The 14,939-nt window shown below is 57.6% G+C and overlaps 3 protein-coding genes across 6 annotated transcripts in view; all 3 read right to left on the bottom strand.

Moving 5' to 3' along the window:
* PFKFB4 (6-phosphofructo-2-kinase/fructose-2,6-biphosphatase 4) overlaps nucleotides 1–2,884 on the bottom strand; it is a 42,862-nt gene extending 39,978 nt beyond the window's left edge. The window contains exon 1 of one of the 2 annotated variants that reach the window (XM_046677809.1): nucleotides 2,773–2,884. Coding sequence is in view for 1 of the 2 variants with exons in the window: in XM_046677802.1 (XP_046533758.1) it covers nucleotides 2,567–2,630 (64 nt within the window). In the remaining variant the exon portion in view is untranslated. Of the gene's footprint in view, nucleotides 1–2,566; nucleotides 2,674–2,772 lie in introns of those variants that run through there. The other variant, XM_046677802.1, reaches the window with a different exon arrangement.
* A 1,261-nt stretch (nucleotides 2,885–4,145) lies between these two features.
* UCN2 (urocortin 2) lies at nucleotides 4,146–4,484 on the bottom strand. The gene has a single exon (XM_046638012.1). The coding sequence runs from the start codon at nucleotides 4,482–4,484 to the stop codon at nucleotides 4,146–4,148; it is 339 nt and encodes a 112-aa protein (XP_046493968.1).
* The window catches only part of COL7A1 (collagen type VII alpha 1 chain), a 32,879-nt gene continuing 22,304 nt past the window's right edge, over nucleotides 4,365–14,939 (bottom strand). For 2 of the 3 annotated variants that reach the window (XM_046658741.1, XM_046658759.1), the window contains 34 exons: nucleotides 14,897–14,932; nucleotides 14,738–14,818; nucleotides 14,529–14,597; nucleotides 14,357–14,392; nucleotides 14,233–14,274; nucleotides 14,031–14,075; nucleotides 13,897–13,941; nucleotides 13,153–13,188; nucleotides 13,010–13,069; nucleotides 12,763–12,870; nucleotides 12,511–12,582; nucleotides 12,319–12,354; nucleotides 12,103–12,162; nucleotides 11,936–11,980; nucleotides 11,674–11,709; nucleotides 11,527–11,562; nucleotides 11,390–11,446; nucleotides 11,179–11,250; nucleotides 10,575–10,646; nucleotides 10,294–10,329; nucleotides 9,894–9,974; nucleotides 9,612–9,665; nucleotides 9,476–9,529; nucleotides 9,339–9,401; nucleotides 8,809–8,871; nucleotides 8,588–8,704; nucleotides 8,324–8,401; nucleotides 8,173–8,226; nucleotides 7,951–7,999; nucleotides 7,202–7,234; nucleotides 6,979–7,065; nucleotides 6,654–6,743; nucleotides 6,315–6,518; nucleotides 5,646–5,991 (listed from right to left, as the gene is read on the bottom strand). In XM_046658741.1, the coding sequence (XP_046514697.1) occupies nucleotides 5,975–5,991; nucleotides 6,315–6,518; nucleotides 6,654–6,743; nucleotides 6,979–7,065; nucleotides 7,202–7,234; nucleotides 7,951–7,999; nucleotides 8,173–8,226; nucleotides 8,324–8,401; nucleotides 8,588–8,704; nucleotides 8,809–8,871; nucleotides 9,339–9,401; nucleotides 9,476–9,529; nucleotides 9,612–9,665; nucleotides 9,894–9,974; nucleotides 10,294–10,329; nucleotides 10,575–10,646; nucleotides 11,179–11,250; nucleotides 11,390–11,446; nucleotides 11,527–11,562; nucleotides 11,674–11,709; nucleotides 11,936–11,980; nucleotides 12,103–12,162; nucleotides 12,319–12,354; nucleotides 12,511–12,582; nucleotides 12,763–12,870; nucleotides 13,010–13,069; nucleotides 13,153–13,188; nucleotides 13,897–13,941; nucleotides 14,031–14,075; nucleotides 14,233–14,274; nucleotides 14,357–14,392; nucleotides 14,529–14,597; nucleotides 14,738–14,818; nucleotides 14,897–14,932 (2,124 nt within the window). In that variant the 3' untranslated portion in view covers nucleotides 5,646–5,974. Of the gene's footprint in view, nucleotides 4,497–5,645; nucleotides 5,992–6,314; nucleotides 6,519–6,653; nucleotides 6,744–6,978; nucleotides 7,066–7,201; nucleotides 7,235–7,950; nucleotides 8,000–8,172; nucleotides 8,227–8,323; nucleotides 8,402–8,587; nucleotides 8,705–8,808; nucleotides 8,872–9,338; nucleotides 9,402–9,475; nucleotides 9,530–9,611; nucleotides 9,666–9,893; nucleotides 9,975–10,293; nucleotides 10,330–10,574; nucleotides 10,647–11,178; nucleotides 11,251–11,389; nucleotides 11,447–11,526; nucleotides 11,563–11,673; nucleotides 11,710–11,935; nucleotides 11,981–12,102; nucleotides 12,163–12,318; nucleotides 12,355–12,510; nucleotides 12,583–12,762; nucleotides 12,871–13,009; nucleotides 13,070–13,152; nucleotides 13,189–13,896; nucleotides 13,942–14,030; nucleotides 14,076–14,232; nucleotides 14,275–14,356; nucleotides 14,393–14,528; nucleotides 14,598–14,737; nucleotides 14,819–14,896; nucleotides 14,933–14,939 lie in introns of those variants that run through there. The other variant, XM_046658751.1, reaches the window with a different exon arrangement.

Genomic DNA, 14,939 nt, shown 5'->3' with positions numbered 1-14,939 from the left:
GTTTTGGGAAATAAAGCATAAAAAAAAAAAAAAAGATTGGCAACACTTGTTAGCCCAGGTGCCAATCCTTAAAAAAAAAAAAAGGACACTTAAGATGACTCTGATACAGATGTCTTGCCCACTTCACAGGAAATGAAGGTTCAGGAGGTCCACATGCTGGAAACCCACCTAGACACTCCCTGAAACCAGCTCTAACTGCCTATCCAGGGAATGACCTGCCCCAGACAGAGTCCACCACTTCCTCCTTCACGCTCCCTCTGCAGTGTCCACACCCCATCTCCCTCCACCTCATGCCCAGCAGCTCTAAGCATACCCGTGGGCGGCCCCTGATGAGCAGGATGCCCCTTATGACCTCCCGCATGCTTCCTACTTCTCCAAAGCCACTCATTCTGTTCCTGACACAGCCAGCCCTCCAGTCTGTCTCCTGGCTACTGCCAAGGCCATTCTGGGGCCACTCTGGCCTCAGAGATCTGTCACCACACACCCACACCCTGTTCAACCCTCAGCACTCATTACAAAGACTGTCTCCTCTAACATCCTCAGATATGTAGCCCCTCCTCAGGCCTACCCATTCTCCTCCTCAGCCCTCCTGGGATGTGATCAAATGCTGGGGGTAGGGGGCAGGCAGGGCAGGGCAGGAAGCCAGGACCATCTCCCGGAAGCCATCGTCACACCCAGACAGTCTGGCTTCCTAGGAAAAGCAGTGGCTCTGCACCTCCCACTCTTCCCCAAACAGTCTGACACTGAGCTGACCCAGACACACCCTCCCAAGTCCCTATATCCAGTGAGAGGCCACAGGTCAACAGCAAGAGAAGCCTGGGGCCGCTCCCCAAGGCCGGGGTCTACATCTGCTCAAGCATATTCCCCATGACTCCTCCCATGGCCCCGTTTCTAGAGTAGCAAACTGAGGAAGAGGATCAGGGCCCAGTGTCAGCGCCAGCCCACAGTGCAGGATGGACTCAGATCAATTCCCAGCCCTTCAGAACCTTGCCTCTCGCACCTTGCACTATCACTACACTTGCCACCTCCACACCTGTGCTCTTGCTTGTTCACTCCACCCATTGAAATGTTCTCCTGACTTTCTGCTCCCTCAATGTCAGCAGGTGCTCAAAAGAATAACCAGCCCTCATGGCTTTTCCCTCTTGGGGCCATCCCAAAGTGAGCCATCTATCCTGGCCCAGGGGTGGGAAGTGTGCTGGGATGTCAGCATGCTTTCGTGTGTGATTGTGTCCTGCTGAGCCTCTTTCCACCATCAACCTGCCTGGCCTGGCCCCAGTTGGCTCCCGTGGTGCCCTCTGCACTGATCAGTGGACCTCCTCCAGGCTACAAGCTGTAGGGTGGCCAGAGTCCTCAATCCTCAGTTCTCAGTGTCCAAACTCTTCCCAGTCTCTGTATCTGCAAAGCCACCTGAGCCAGCCCTGATGGCCTAGTGGTTAAAGTTGGGCGTTCTCAACACTTTGGCAGCCCAGTTCATTTCCCAGTCGCAGAAGCACACTACCTGACTGTCAGTTGCCATGCTGTAGCTGTGTAGCTGTAGCAGTGGTTCACATAGAAGAACTAGAAGGACTTACAACTAGGATATACAACCATGCACTGGGGCTTTGGGGAGAAAAAAAAGCCACCCTTTGCAGCATAAAGGTCCCCGGGATCTCAGTGAATGCCACACAGATCAACATGTTAATGCATGAAAGCCTACATGTGCACACAGCCACACATGCACACACTCTAACAAGCCTGCATCCAGGCCTGAGCAGAGATGGGCAGGCTGCAGTGGGGCCTGCTGCTGTCTCCTGCCTCCCTTCTCCTTTATTCCCATTCCCATCCCCTCTGCTGCCTCTGAGAGGTTTGAGGAGTTCCAGGATTCCAGCTTCCTCTGGCCATTTCTAGCCAAGGATCATCCCCTGTGTCTCCATGGCCCAGAGCTCACAGAGGGTGTGAGTTTACTACTTGGGGGTATGCAGCCATGTGACCAAGCAGCCTGTGAGCTCTGGTCTGCAATTACTGATTCCAGCCTGGCACAGGGCACACAGTAGGTGCTCAGAGTGACTCAGGACCAGCCAGCACACACAGTAAGGGCTCAGAGAGGTTCATGACCAGGACAGTGCACACAGTAGGTGCTTAGAGCAGCCCGACTGGCACAAGGCACACGGTAGGTGCCCTGGAATTGCTAGCATAAGGGCTAAAGTCACATCATATGAAAAATTTTCCAAATGAGTCTCTGGACCTCCCCAAACTGGTGTGCCTCCTGAGGGGGGATCTGGACAAACGTGACCCCTTGGAGGCCAGCAAAAGGCAGAGCAGGAGGGCCCCCGGCAGCTCCAGCTGGCTGTCCCTCCCCCTGGGTTGGAGGAAGAAGCTATTTATAGCTCCCCCGTGGCCCTGCCCCCTTCCCCTGCAAGGCGACAGTGTTCCCCCTCCTCCATGCCAGTGACAGACTAATGCCCCCTTGGAGCACCCCTACACCTGGAGAGACCCCCAACACCCTTGCACCCCTTCCAGCGCCATCCCCACTGTACCCAGGTCTTTTCCCAACACCCACACCCTCTCCACGCAGCCCTGTGCCTACCCTGCCTGCCGCTCCATGACCTGGGGTCCATCAGGGAGCTGCCTCCTTCCGTGTCTCTGTCCATCTTGCAATGAACTGTCCTGGGCCACCACCCCTGGCAGCTTTGAGTGGGGCAACCCCGCCCTCGGGGCTCTGGAGAGCAGCCGCATGCCCTGTGGCCCCGCCTCTTCAGCCCCGCCCTGAGCCCGCCCCCCAGGGCCACTTACAACTGAGATCCACGTCAGTGCCCCCAGACCAGCAGCTACACTCGCATCAGTATGGCCTCTCACCAGCCAGAGGTGTCCATCGCACCCAGTGTCTGCCCTCATCTCCAGCTGGAGTTGTCTACACTACCCAGAGCACCTGCCCCCTCTGCAGGCAAGACCGTTCACACTGTCCAGAAGGTCAGTCCCAGCTCCAGCCCAGCACTGGCACTGGGAGAGTGAGATAAGGCAAAACCTACTCCTTCCACAAGGGACCAGGTCAGTGAAATGGAGAGCGGGGAGTGGGCCAAGGGGCAGCATAGCCAGCTATGACTCAGCCCTCATGTGTCACTGCCTGGGTGCACGCGACTGTGCGATCCTCATCCACCCCATCCTCCAGTCACTACATTTATTGAGCACTTTGTGCATGCCAGAACCTTCATGTACATCATGTTACTCAATGTTCACAAGAAGCTTGGTGGCATCACTGTCCTTTATGGATGACAAAACTGAGGATTGGAAAGATGAGCATCTTTGCTCAGGACCATTCCACGAGGGAGGGGCAGAGCTGGGCCGAAGCCCCGGCAGCCCGAACTCCCTCTCCCCTCAGTCATATGTGTCAGAGGGCCAAGGCTGCGTGTGCATGGGTGTGAGTAGGACAGTGCCTGGCTGTGTGTTGAGCAGGTTTGGGGGACAAGCACCTGTTTCTCCCGGCCCTCACATTGCTCACACACACTCACAGCTGTCAGATACATAGGGATGCAGTCACACATGCATGCACACTGCCCACAAGGCAAGGGTGCCACAGCCGCAGACGTCCCACATATGGCCATCCACGCCTAGAGATGCCCCCAATGGCCCCATCCATCTGGGATGGGTGCTGTCTCACGGAGCACAAAACATGCATGTGACCCTCAGCCATCACCTCACTCTGTGGTGACCTGTGGCAGGCAGGGCAGACCTGCAGATCTGGTCTTAGGTGAACTGGTTTCAGATATAGTAATGGGCTCCTGTGTTGAGGTTCCTGAAAGTGGCATGACAGTGACCACATGTGGTGGTGTCCAGAGGCCCTGTGACTGGGGCATTCAGACATGGCAAGACTCCACAAGGTAGTGACCTTCCATAGCAGTGTCCAAGCTGTCCAGGCATATTGTAAGTCTGTGTGGCTCCCAGGCGTGGCAAGACTTCACTTGGCAGTGATCTGACATGGCAATGTCCAGGCTGTCCAAACACACTGTGACTCTGTGTGGCACTCAGATATGAATGACATCACATGCCAGTGACCCATACGGCAGTGTCCAGATGCACTCCCAGATGTGGTACCCTCCAGCTCTGCTGCTGCTCTCTGGGTCTCCTCATCCAGGGTGGCCCCATCAGTGTAACTCCCTCCCTCAGGCTCAGCGGCGGCCAACATGGGCCAGGATGCGAGCGTTGGCAGCAGCCTGCTCCCTCGCAGCCCTGGCCCGGACCTGCTCCAGTAAGATCTGCAGGAGGCCGACGGGGACATCCAGGGAGAGGGTGATGCGGGGACCAGGGTGGGGGTCAGGGTTGGGGTGGCCCCAAGCAGCAGAGGGGCCTGTGGCGCTGGCTGAGGGACTCTCCGAGGCCACAGGGCAGGGAGTGGCCTGGGGAAAGTTCTGAGGGATGAGCTGGAAGGCTGGGATAGGGGTCGCTGGGACAAGCAGGACCCTGCCCAATGTCAGGACCATCAGCACCAGCAGAGCCCACTTGGTCATCGTGTGGTCAGGCTGCGAGGAGAAAACAGGCTCAGGGCAGGGGCTCTGGTCAGCTATGACTCGTGGACAGAGGCAGATGGGGTAAACAGAGAGACAGAGAGGGAGACTGAGAGGTAGAGATTAGAGAGGCCAGGCCGGGGACAGAGAGAAGCAGACAGAAATGAAGGGACGAGAAGAGAACCAGAGTGAGACAGAGAAAATCAAGACAGAGAAGACAGAGAAGGAGTCAAAGAGACAGAAAGAGTGCGAAAGAGAATGAGAGAGACAGAGATAATGAGACAAAGAAACGAGAGACAGAGAGCCATAGATATATCTAGATATAGATATATAGGTACACTTTTATATGGAGGAGAGGAGGAGCAGGAAGGAAGGGGAGGAGGATGGAGGGGTGGAGGAAGGAGGAGGAGGAGGAAGGAGGGGGAGGGAGTAGGAGGAGGAGAAAAGGAGGGAGGGGGAAAGCCAGAGGGAGAAAGAGATGCAGATGAATGCAATGGAGGCAGACAAAATAGAGGGAGCCTGGAAGACAAAGAGACAGAAACCACCCCAGAGTCAAACAGCATAATGGAAATAAGGATGCAAAGAGACAGAGAAACACAGAGGGACAAAAGGGGAGCCTGAGGTCTGAGCAAGAGAGTTTACATCAGATCGAGGAAAAAGAAGGGCAGGAATGGGGGTCCTTCACACGGAGAAGCAGGCAGAGACCCCAGGGCCCTCTCAAGTCCAGAGATCTCCACTAACCCAAAACCTGGATCCACTCAACCCCCAGGCCCTGCCCAACCCAGCTCAACCCCAGTCTCACCAGTAGCTGCTTCCTCTGGGGTAAGTCGGGGCTGCTGTGGCTGCCCGGGGCTGGGGCCAGGCAGTTCTGTGCTGTGGTCTGACCCTCTGCCTGCTTCAGGGCCCATTTATCTCCCTTAGCCCCTGGGGTGGGAGCTCGGGCATGTCTCCTGGCATGAGGCAGCCCCTCACCTATGACTCATCCTGTCCTGGGGGGCAGTGAGGACACATCCTCACCCCCTACCCTACCTACTCCTTTGTGGGGGCTGAAGGTCACAGGACAGTGACCAGGGCTGGACAGAGGGACTCTGTATCCATGGAGGATAGTACTGACCTCCCATGGAAAACCTGACACCCCCATCTCCCCAAACAGTCACAACAGGGGCCTTTTAAAACAGCAGCTTTAATGCCCCCCAGAATCAGCACCATGTCATCACAGGCTTGGGTCAAGGGGCAGGTCAGACACAGTCACATCTGCTCACTGCCCACAGCCACCCCCACACTGAGACATCTGCCAGGGAGGCAGGAGCCACAATGGGGGTTTGTTCACAGGGGGGAAGGCTGGACCCACAGGACCAAGTCACTGAAATAACGGACACGCTCATGCACGCTCACGTGCACACAGGCTTCTAGCACCAAGGGGAGGACAGCAGGGTCCTGCTGAGACACCAACTCCTCCAGGGGATGCTGAACATCAGCTCATTATCTGGGCCTCAGCTCTGGACAGCACCTGCATAGGGCAGGTTGGGAGCTGTCTTCAGCCATCTGACCTCACCCAACATGTAGGCCCCGGAGAAGCACTGAGCAAAGGGTCAGTTGGGGAGGCAGCTGGGGGCACAGGGGAGTGGGGGCTCTCACCTCAGAGGGGATCCTTACTCAGGTCTTTAAAGGAGGGAGGCTGGAGGGGGACTATACTGGGACCAGTTTTTTGGTCTGGGGCTCTCTCCCAGGTCCCCCAGTCTGAGGGAGCTTCTGACCTGGACTCTGACCCAGGACCTAGTCTGGGTAGGCTCAGTGCCCAGGCCCCTACTGTGACAGGGGATAGGCCAATACCTGTTCCCTGGCTCTGGACCACCCGGGGTGGGCAACGGCGCTCACAGGCCTCACGGGTCCCAAAACGGTTGGCATTCCCTCCGCAGCCACCGTAGACAAATGGGTGACAGGCTTCTGTGCTGCCTGCCACAGCCCGATGGTACCAGCGCAAGGTGTAGGCAGTACAAGAGCCCTCGTCCAGTGGAAGTGAGCAGGGGTCTGAGTCTGAAGTCAATGGAGGTCAGGAGGTCAGCAGAGGTAGTGGGAGTCAGAGAGGGACTAGGGGTCGGTGAGAGGTCAGCAGGGAGCAGCGCTGCCTCCCCCTACCAGAATCCCTCTGGGCCCAGCGTCCATTCTCACCATTGCCTTCCCAAGGAGCCTCGGGGTCCTGGTATTCCTCCACGGAATACTCAGAGTATTCGTACTCGTCGTCCTCAGGGGGCACCTGGCCTGCACACAGAAGGGGTGTGCTGTGAGCAGGGACACTGCTTGGCTAGGTTTGTGCTGCTTACTCCTGGCCCTCGGGGTGGGGTGGGCAGCACTGGTCTCCTGTGTGTGCATGAGTGTTCATGCATGTGCCCTACATGTGGACCCTATGCATGTGGCACATGCCCTACATGCATGAGCACCCCTGCATGTGTCTGTGCTCCACCCACATATGCCCCGTGGGTTCAGCTGTCCTCACCTTCCTCCTCTGCGTGAGAGACCCGGAGCACAGGCACATGGTGGAGCCGGGGACCGGCGGTGTCTGCAGCATAACTCGGGAGGGGTCCTGGAGCAAGGAGCAGGGGCACAGGGCTCTGGGGTCATCATGGCAGCCACCCCAGCCAAGTCTCTGCTGAGAGGACCAGGCAATTGGCAGAGCAGGGCCTCGGGTGAGGAAAGTTCCAGGAGCAGAAAATACTCACGTGATCCAGATGCGATAAACTGGCCCTGGCAGGCTGGAAGGGGCAGAGAGAGGCAAAGAGAGAGACAATGACAGAGAGCAAGAGACAAAGATGGAAAGAGGCAGGGAGAGAGAGACGGAAGGGTAGAGATATACAGAGAGGAACGGCAGCAGAGAGTGAGAGAGAGAAAGACAGAAGGAAAGAAAGGAAGAGAGAGACAGCGGGAAGCAGAGAGAGAAACAGAGGGAGAGAGAAAGAGGAAGAAAGGCAGAGGAGAAACAAAGGACACGAGAGAAGTTAGGAACCGGTCAACAAAGGGCAAGAGAGAGAGCGCAAGACAGAGACCATCAAAAACAGGCAGGCGTGGAGACAGAGCAAAAGCAGTCACAGACACAGAGAGATGGAAGGAGACAGCTTTACTCTCTGATGCCCCCGGGGCCATCAGAGCCTCCCGCCCCCTGCCGGCACCCTGACCCCATGTCAGGCCCAGAGGGACCAGCTCTGTTCCCACCTCCAGCCCCTCCACACAGGGCCATACTGGGTGTCCAGGAACACTACATATCCATCCACATCTGCCTATGTGTGTGTCTCCATTTGGAGATGTCCAGTCAGCATATCTGTTCTGAGATAAGTGTGTACCCAACCATCTCTGCTCATCTCCTTGACTGCCTGTCCCCCATAAGTTCTGGGGACCCTTTCTTTCCCTGACTAGGGGTGCTGGGGTAGAATGACGATGGGACCCAAGAGACTCTGGGCTGGGCCCTACTCACCACAATGTTGACTCATTTCCTGACGCACAAAGGCCCGAATGTCATCCTCCTGGGAGCACAAGACCACAAGGATCATGAAGAGCCCATGGATCACAGGAAGGACAAAGGTCACATGGTGCAGGGATGATGGAGGGGGAGCATCGAGTCAGGGGCCCAGGGCCCAGACGGGTCTGGGTGTTGGGTGCAAGAGGCAGGGCCCAGCCCACCCAGGCCCACACTCACTGTCAGTGCGGCTTCTCCCTTCTCACCACGGGGGCCAGCAGGTCCTGGCCGCCCCTATGTGCAACAGATGGGACCAGGCTTTGACCTCTGATATAAGGGACACCAAAGGTCACCCCAATCTCTGACCTCAAGCCCAGGAATCCCCACTTACCTGCTCCCCTCTCTCTCCAGGTGTTCCAGGGGCCCCAGGGGCACCCACCACACTCTCTCCAGGAGGACCTCGCTCACCCTGTCAGACACAAGGACCAAGTGAGCAAGGTCAGAGGCAGTGGGGGTCAGAAGTAGGGCAAGTTGGGGATAACAGGTTCAGAGGTTGGGGCAGGAATATTGGGGGATGGGTTTCAGGGTCAGAGGTCAAAAGTTTAGAAGGGTCAGGGGGGTTCAAGGGTTAGGAGTCAGAGCCAGGGCCCCTCACCTTCTGGCCCTGAAGTCCTTCAGGGCCTTTGGGACCAACACCGCCAGGTGGCCCCGGGGGACCACTAGAGCCGTCATTGCCCCTGGGACCTGGGAAGCCCCCAATTCCTGGGGGCCCCTGGAAAGAGACAGATCAGGGTCAATGATCAGAGTCCTCAAAGATGGACTCACTTTCAGAGAGCACGATCCCCTCAGTTCACCATGACCTTAGCCTGAACTTACCCGCTCCCCTTTCTCGCCCTGGTCACCCTTGGGTCCTGGCTGCCCATCAAAGCCTCGGTCACCCTGGGAACGGAAAGAAGCATGAGAGACCCTCTGCTCTAGTCTCCTTTAGCTTAACTGCCTTGAGCACCCTGGTCCAATGGCCACAACCTTCTATGACCTGTGCAACTGTGACCCTACCAGCCTGGGACTCTCAATCTACCCTAAGCTCCATGACCCCGACCTCACTGGAACACCCTTTGCTCTGACTCTACCTATTTCCTTTACAACGACACTCCAACCTCCCCCACTGACCTCCACTCACCATAAGCCCTTAGCCCTAATGCGCATGTCCCCTCTGCTCCACCTCCCGTCCCTTAATCCTAAATTCCCACTGTGACCCCACCCTGAAACCTCAAGACCAGCTCCCCTCCACCCCTCAATATTCCAACTTTCCACAACCTTCCTTGACACAAAACCCCCATGGCCCTACTGTGACCTTCCCTATCCCATCCTGACCCCTCAATGTCCACTGTCGAGAGACACCATACCTTGGGACCAATCAGGCCCTCCTTCCCAGGGGCCCCCGACAGGCCTGGCACACCTGGCTCCCCCTGGAGAAGAGAAGACATGAGCTGGGCCCTGGCCAACCGATCATCTCCTCATTTTGGGTGTGCCCCACACTCACTGTATCTCCCTTCCGTCCTGCCAGCCCAGGGCGGCCCAGAGGACCAGCTTCTCCCTGCAGGCATCAGGTGGAGGGGTCAGGCGTCAGCCTTAGGTCCAGGCCCCACAGCCGCCCACATCCCCCTTCACCTCTGTACCTTATCCCCCTTCTCTCCATCAAGGCCACAGGCTCCCTTAACTCCTCGTTCACCCTGAGAGAAAAAAGCAAGTGGAAAAATGACTTTCAGATACCTCACCCTATAACCCTTTGACCCTGAAACCATCTCCAAACTGGTCTCAGACACTCTAACCTCCGACCTTCCAACCTCCAACCTAACACCCCACATTCAACCATGGATACCCCAACATCTGACCCCAGATACCTCACCCTCCAACATCAGGCCTCTTGACCAGGAAAAAATATCCAGTTTCCTTCTCACCTTAAGGCCCCGGGGACCCATGAAGCCAACATCTCCTTTGTCTCCTCGGACACCAGGGGCTCCATCCTTTCCTGGGGATCCCTGTGGGGAGAGGCGTCAATATGAAGTCAGGGGAGTTCAGGGAGGGATCAAAGGGAATCAGTCTGGATGTAATGGACTGAGAAAACCATGGGGGTAAGAGTCACCATTGGAGCCCAGAGTCACTGGAAGGGCAGGGTTTTCCATGGGGACAAGGGTCACCATGGGCAGGGGGTCACCATGTGGGTGGAACCATCATAGGGGTTACTGTGAAAGTAGGCGCCCCTGGGCAACATGAGGACACCATGAAAGTACTGGGTCACTATAAGGTCAAAGGTCACCAAATGGGAATGGGGGCCCTGTGGGAGCAGGGGCATCTTACCGGGTCACCAGGGATCCCTGCAGCACCAGGTTCACCCTGTGGGAAACACAGATGTCGGAGGGAGGCCCTTCAATGTGACTGTCCCCCATGCTGGCCTATCCGCTGCACATGAGGCTATTCGGTGACTCTGTGGCCAGAGCCCAGGCTGCACACAGACCCCATGTGAACACACACATGGTTGACAGTGAGGGAGGCTGGAAACTCCCCAGTGCTCAGAGGACACCCATGGGACAGGTGTGTGTGATGTGTGACTCTGGGTCTGTGCCTGAGGCAGGGCTTGCCTTGGGTCCCGTGAGTCCACGCACTCCCAGCAACCCGGCTGAGCCCTTGTCACCAGGCTCTCCCTTGGCGCCCTGTGGGAGTGACCAGAGAGGGACACAATCAGGAACAGACCAGCCTGGAGGATTGGAGTATGACTGGAAGTGCCAACAGGGGCAGAGCCCACCAGTGCTGCTCCCCGCCACTGCCCCCGGTGGCCCCATCCCTTCCAGCCCACACCATAGCAGCCCTATGGAGTGCCTCATTTCTCACCCCAATTCCCCCAGATTCCTGACCCTCCCTCTAACCACTAGGCCCCTAAACCTACCTGGAGTACCCCTAACACCCAAGGAGCCCCCTTCCTGGTCCCAGAGGACCTCTCATAGAGCTACAGTCCAGAGGTCTCCTCAAGACCTCACATCAAGGCCCTTGAGCCCCAGGAGAGTCCCCCATCCTCTCAGCCTCCCCATAGACTTGCTACAGCCTACGGAACGCTATCCTCTCTGACCTCCAGAAAGCCCCCTCCCCATCCTCCCCTTCTATCCTCACAGACCCTCCATAGAACCCCCACAGCCCACAGCACCCTGTCTCCACCCCATATAGAGTACCCCACCCTCTCCCCTGTACCTTCTCTCCAGGGTTCCCACTCTCTCCGCGAGGTCCTTTGTCACCATCTATGCCCCGAGGACCTCGTTCACCCTGGGTCAGGGGTCAGAAGTCAGGGTCAGGTGTTGGAGGTCCCTGAGTTTGAGCTCTCAGATAGGAGAGCCCAGCCCCCATAGGAGCCCCTGTATCACACAAGGGAGACCCAGTCTGCACATGGGCCAGACCCACTCACCATGACCCCCTTGGCACCCTGTGGCCCCGGAGGCCCCACAGCCACGGCTGAGTCACCCTGAGTAGACAAAGGGACAGTCAGAGGAGTCAGAGCACTCTTAGTCCCCTGCCCCTGCCTTCCCCCATGTCCACACTCACCTTATCACCCTTTAGCCCTGTGGTTCCAGCATCACCCTATTGAGTGGAACATTGTGAGTCTCACCCAAATGGAGTCGTCCCAGGTCCTAATTACAAGAGCCATCCCCACCCCCACTCACCCAAGGGGCCTTTTCCCCACATCCTTACCTTCTCCCCACGCTCCCCTCGGCTGCCTGGAGGGCCCTATATGAGAGAAGAAGACTGTGAGCTATGGAAATATGGGGGAACTAGTTGGGAGACAGCTCAGGAGGTAGGTGAGGACCAACGGGGGCTCAGGGGAATAGGAGAGACAAAGGACCAGAGAGTAGACAAGGAGAACCAGAAGGCTGCAGACAATGTCCCAAGGGCACAGAGGGCACAGGCAGAGGACTGAAGTCACACCACTGGCACTTTCCCCAAGGGAACCCACCATGAGTCCTCGGGGTCCCTCCTGGCCGGGATGGCCATCTTCACCCTGGAAGGTACCATTAAGTTCACTGACTCAGAAGTTGGAAATTAGAGGCAAGAGCCACAATAAAGGGAGCCCCGATGTGGCTCCCTGCAGTGGACCGTGGCCGCAGAGCAGGACGTACGTACCCGGACGCCTGGCTCCCCACGCTCGCCGCGGGCCCCGGGCAGCCCTACTCCAGGGTCTCCCTGGAGATCAACAGGACACCCAGGATAAGTGAGGGGAATCAGTGGGGCACACAGGGTTATGGGAGGTTAGTGGAAATTGGAGGGGGTGACAGGGATCAGTGGAGGTTGGAGGGGTGATGGGGTACATAAGACAGCCAGCAGCATCGTCCCATCTACCTTGTCTCCTTTGAGTCCAGAGGCCCCGGGTGCTCCCTGTGGGCAGAGTGAGGTGAGGGTTCCATGCCCCTCAAAGGCACACACACATACCCAGCCACAAAGTGTGGCATAGTCCCCAGCGTAAGTCCTCACGTGGACAGACTCCAACACGCAGGAATCAGACACACGGGGTGTTGGGGCACCTCTACTCACCACTGACCCTGGTGGTCCAGGTGGCCCCAAGGGGCCTGGGGCTCCCTCTCTCCCTGGGAGGCCTGCCAGACCCTAAAGGAAAAATGAGGCAAGAGAGGCAGAGGGTGACTTGGGAAGCTTCCTCCTGCTCTGCCCCCTCAAGATTGGGAGCCCCTGAGGCAGGGCCTGGGCCCCCTTCTCTTCCTCACCCACTACTGGATTCAGAGGTCCAAAAGTCCCCACGTCCCCACATGCTGCTCCCAGCGCACTTACCCGCTCTCCACTGGGGCCTGGCTGACCCATCTCTCCTCGAGGGCCTGTCTGACCAGGGAATCCAACAATACCAGGAGCACCAGGGGGTCCAGGGGGGCCCAAGTCTCCCTGTAACAGAGATAGCAAACGGAGGAGTGGTCCCAGCAGGACCCCTTCCCAGGACTAGACTCAGACTGCCCTCTTCCTCCCACCTCCAGGGGCCTCCCTGCCTGCTGCCCCCACCACTAGTGATGGGGCATTGACTTACCTTCAGACCTGGAGGACCAACTGGCCCAGAGGGGCCCTGGACCCCGACTCCTGGGTCACCCTTCAAGGGAACGAGGGGTCAGAGCAGGCTCAGGGAGTCTCAGGACCATGATCTTCAGAAGGAATGATTTAGGGCACACATACCTTGTTACCCTTTAGTCCTGGAGCCCCTTTCTGACCCTAAAAAAAACCAAAGTAAACAGCACTTGAGAGGGTGTGAACATGAGCCCAGAGCTTAGATACATCCCAAAAATATTCTCAGGGGAGCTCAAATGTGACCAAGGATTGATTCACTGGAGCTCAGATGTGACCATGGACTCATGGGGGCACAGACAGGGAAGCTGAGATGTGATCACAGATACATGGGAGTTCAGGCATGACCACAGACACGTGGAGCTTACACATGAGCACAGACATATAGGACTGTGGATGCGAGTGCAGATCCATGGGAGCTCAGACAGGAGCAGGAACTCAGACACATGCATCCCAGGGAGCTTAAACATGACCACAGACATGAACTCAGATACATGGAGCACAGATGTGGCAGAGGAGAGGGGCAGCATAAACACATGACAAAGGAGAGGCCCACAGGAACTTCAATGTGGCCTGAGACCTGGGAGATCAGAGAGGAGCTATGTGTGTGTTCAGACATGGTGACAAACAGAAGACCTAGGAGAGGCACATAGAAGCAAAGATGGGGCCCTGAGCTCTGGGAGTGTGGATGCCAAGAGGCATAACCCCTGTGTTCTCCCGGGAGCAGGATCCTGTAATGCTGGAACATATGGCCAGGCTCAGGTTCAGACACGTGCACAGGCCCAGGAATGGTCCCTGATGTCCATGACTGCACTCCTCCACCCAGGCTCATACTGGCCCAGACCCCAGACTCACATCTTCCCCAGGGTCTCCAGGCTCCCCTGCACGGCCAGCTTCACCCTGCACAGAGAGAGTGGTGAGGGGGTCTGACCACCCAGCCTGACCCCTACTTGCCCAGTGCTCAGGCCCTGGGGCCAAGCTCATCTCACCTTCTCACCCCGTGGCCCTGGCAGTCCCCGGTCACCCTTGGCTCCCTGTAGAGATGGGCATCAGAAGGCAATATGGGCATCAGCGTTACAAACAGATGAGACTCAAGGAGGGAGGCATGAGGCCCAGGGTCAAATGGGGCATATTATGGAAGTTGAGGGACATGAGGGTGGGTGAATGTGCTGTTGGAGGCTCCACACTCACCGGCTCTCCCACCAGGTCTCCAGCAAGGCCTCCAGGTGCTCCCTGATGAGGGAGAGGGGTCAGTGGGATTCCTCAGCCCCCACCCACCACCCAGCCCCTCTTCCCAGGCCTCCCACACACTCACCTTCTCTCCCTTTGCTCCAGGGGGCCCCACCACAGCCTGTAGGGAATGCCTGGTAAGTTACCTAGCCTCCTGCCTTCTCCCCACGCCCACCCTGCCATCTAGGATGGGAAGTGCAGACTAGGCTTGGGCATGGGGCAGAGGAGGTGGTGCAGAGGATGGGGTCAAAGATCACCTGTCCAGGGGTCCCCATGGGTCCAGGCTCTCCTTTAGGTCCAACAGGGCCGGGCAGACCTGGTGACCCCTGTGGCAGAGCAGCATGAGGAACTCAGTGCCTCTCCACCACCCTGACCCTGCTGCCCCAGCTCTCCTCATCCTCCAGACACACAACTAGGCAGAGGGCCCCATCACAGGCCTGCAGCAAGCTCCCCCTGAAACACACACCGGCACGCCAGGGGCTCCTCTGTCTCCATCTTTTCCACTGGCACCATCACGACCTGGGGCTCCTGGCTTCCCTGTCTCCCCCTGAGAGGGAGGAGCTCTGTCAGAGGCCCACCCGCTGACTCTTGACCCCCAGAGCCCAGCCCTGACCCCAGGACTCACCACTTGTCCAGGCAAACCTGGCGCCCCTTGAGGACCCTGAGGG

The sequence above is a fragment of the Equus quagga genome, chromosome 1 (assembly GCF_021613505.1).
Source record: "Equus quagga isolate Etosha38 chromosome 1, UCLA_HA_Equagga_1.0, whole genome shotgun sequence".
In the NCBI taxonomy this organism is placed as follows: domain Eukaryota; kingdom Metazoa; phylum Chordata; class Mammalia; order Perissodactyla; family Equidae; genus Equus; species Equus quagga.
The sequence above is the reverse complement of the archived record's forward strand: the minus strand, read 5'-3'. Positions and strand labels throughout refer to the sequence as shown.

What these genes read in the sequence shown, in the direction of transcription:
- UCN2 (XM_046638012.1), bottom strand. Translation starts at nt 4,484, where the DNA reads ATGACCAAGTGGGCTCTGCTGGTGCTGATGGTCCTGACATTGGGCAGG.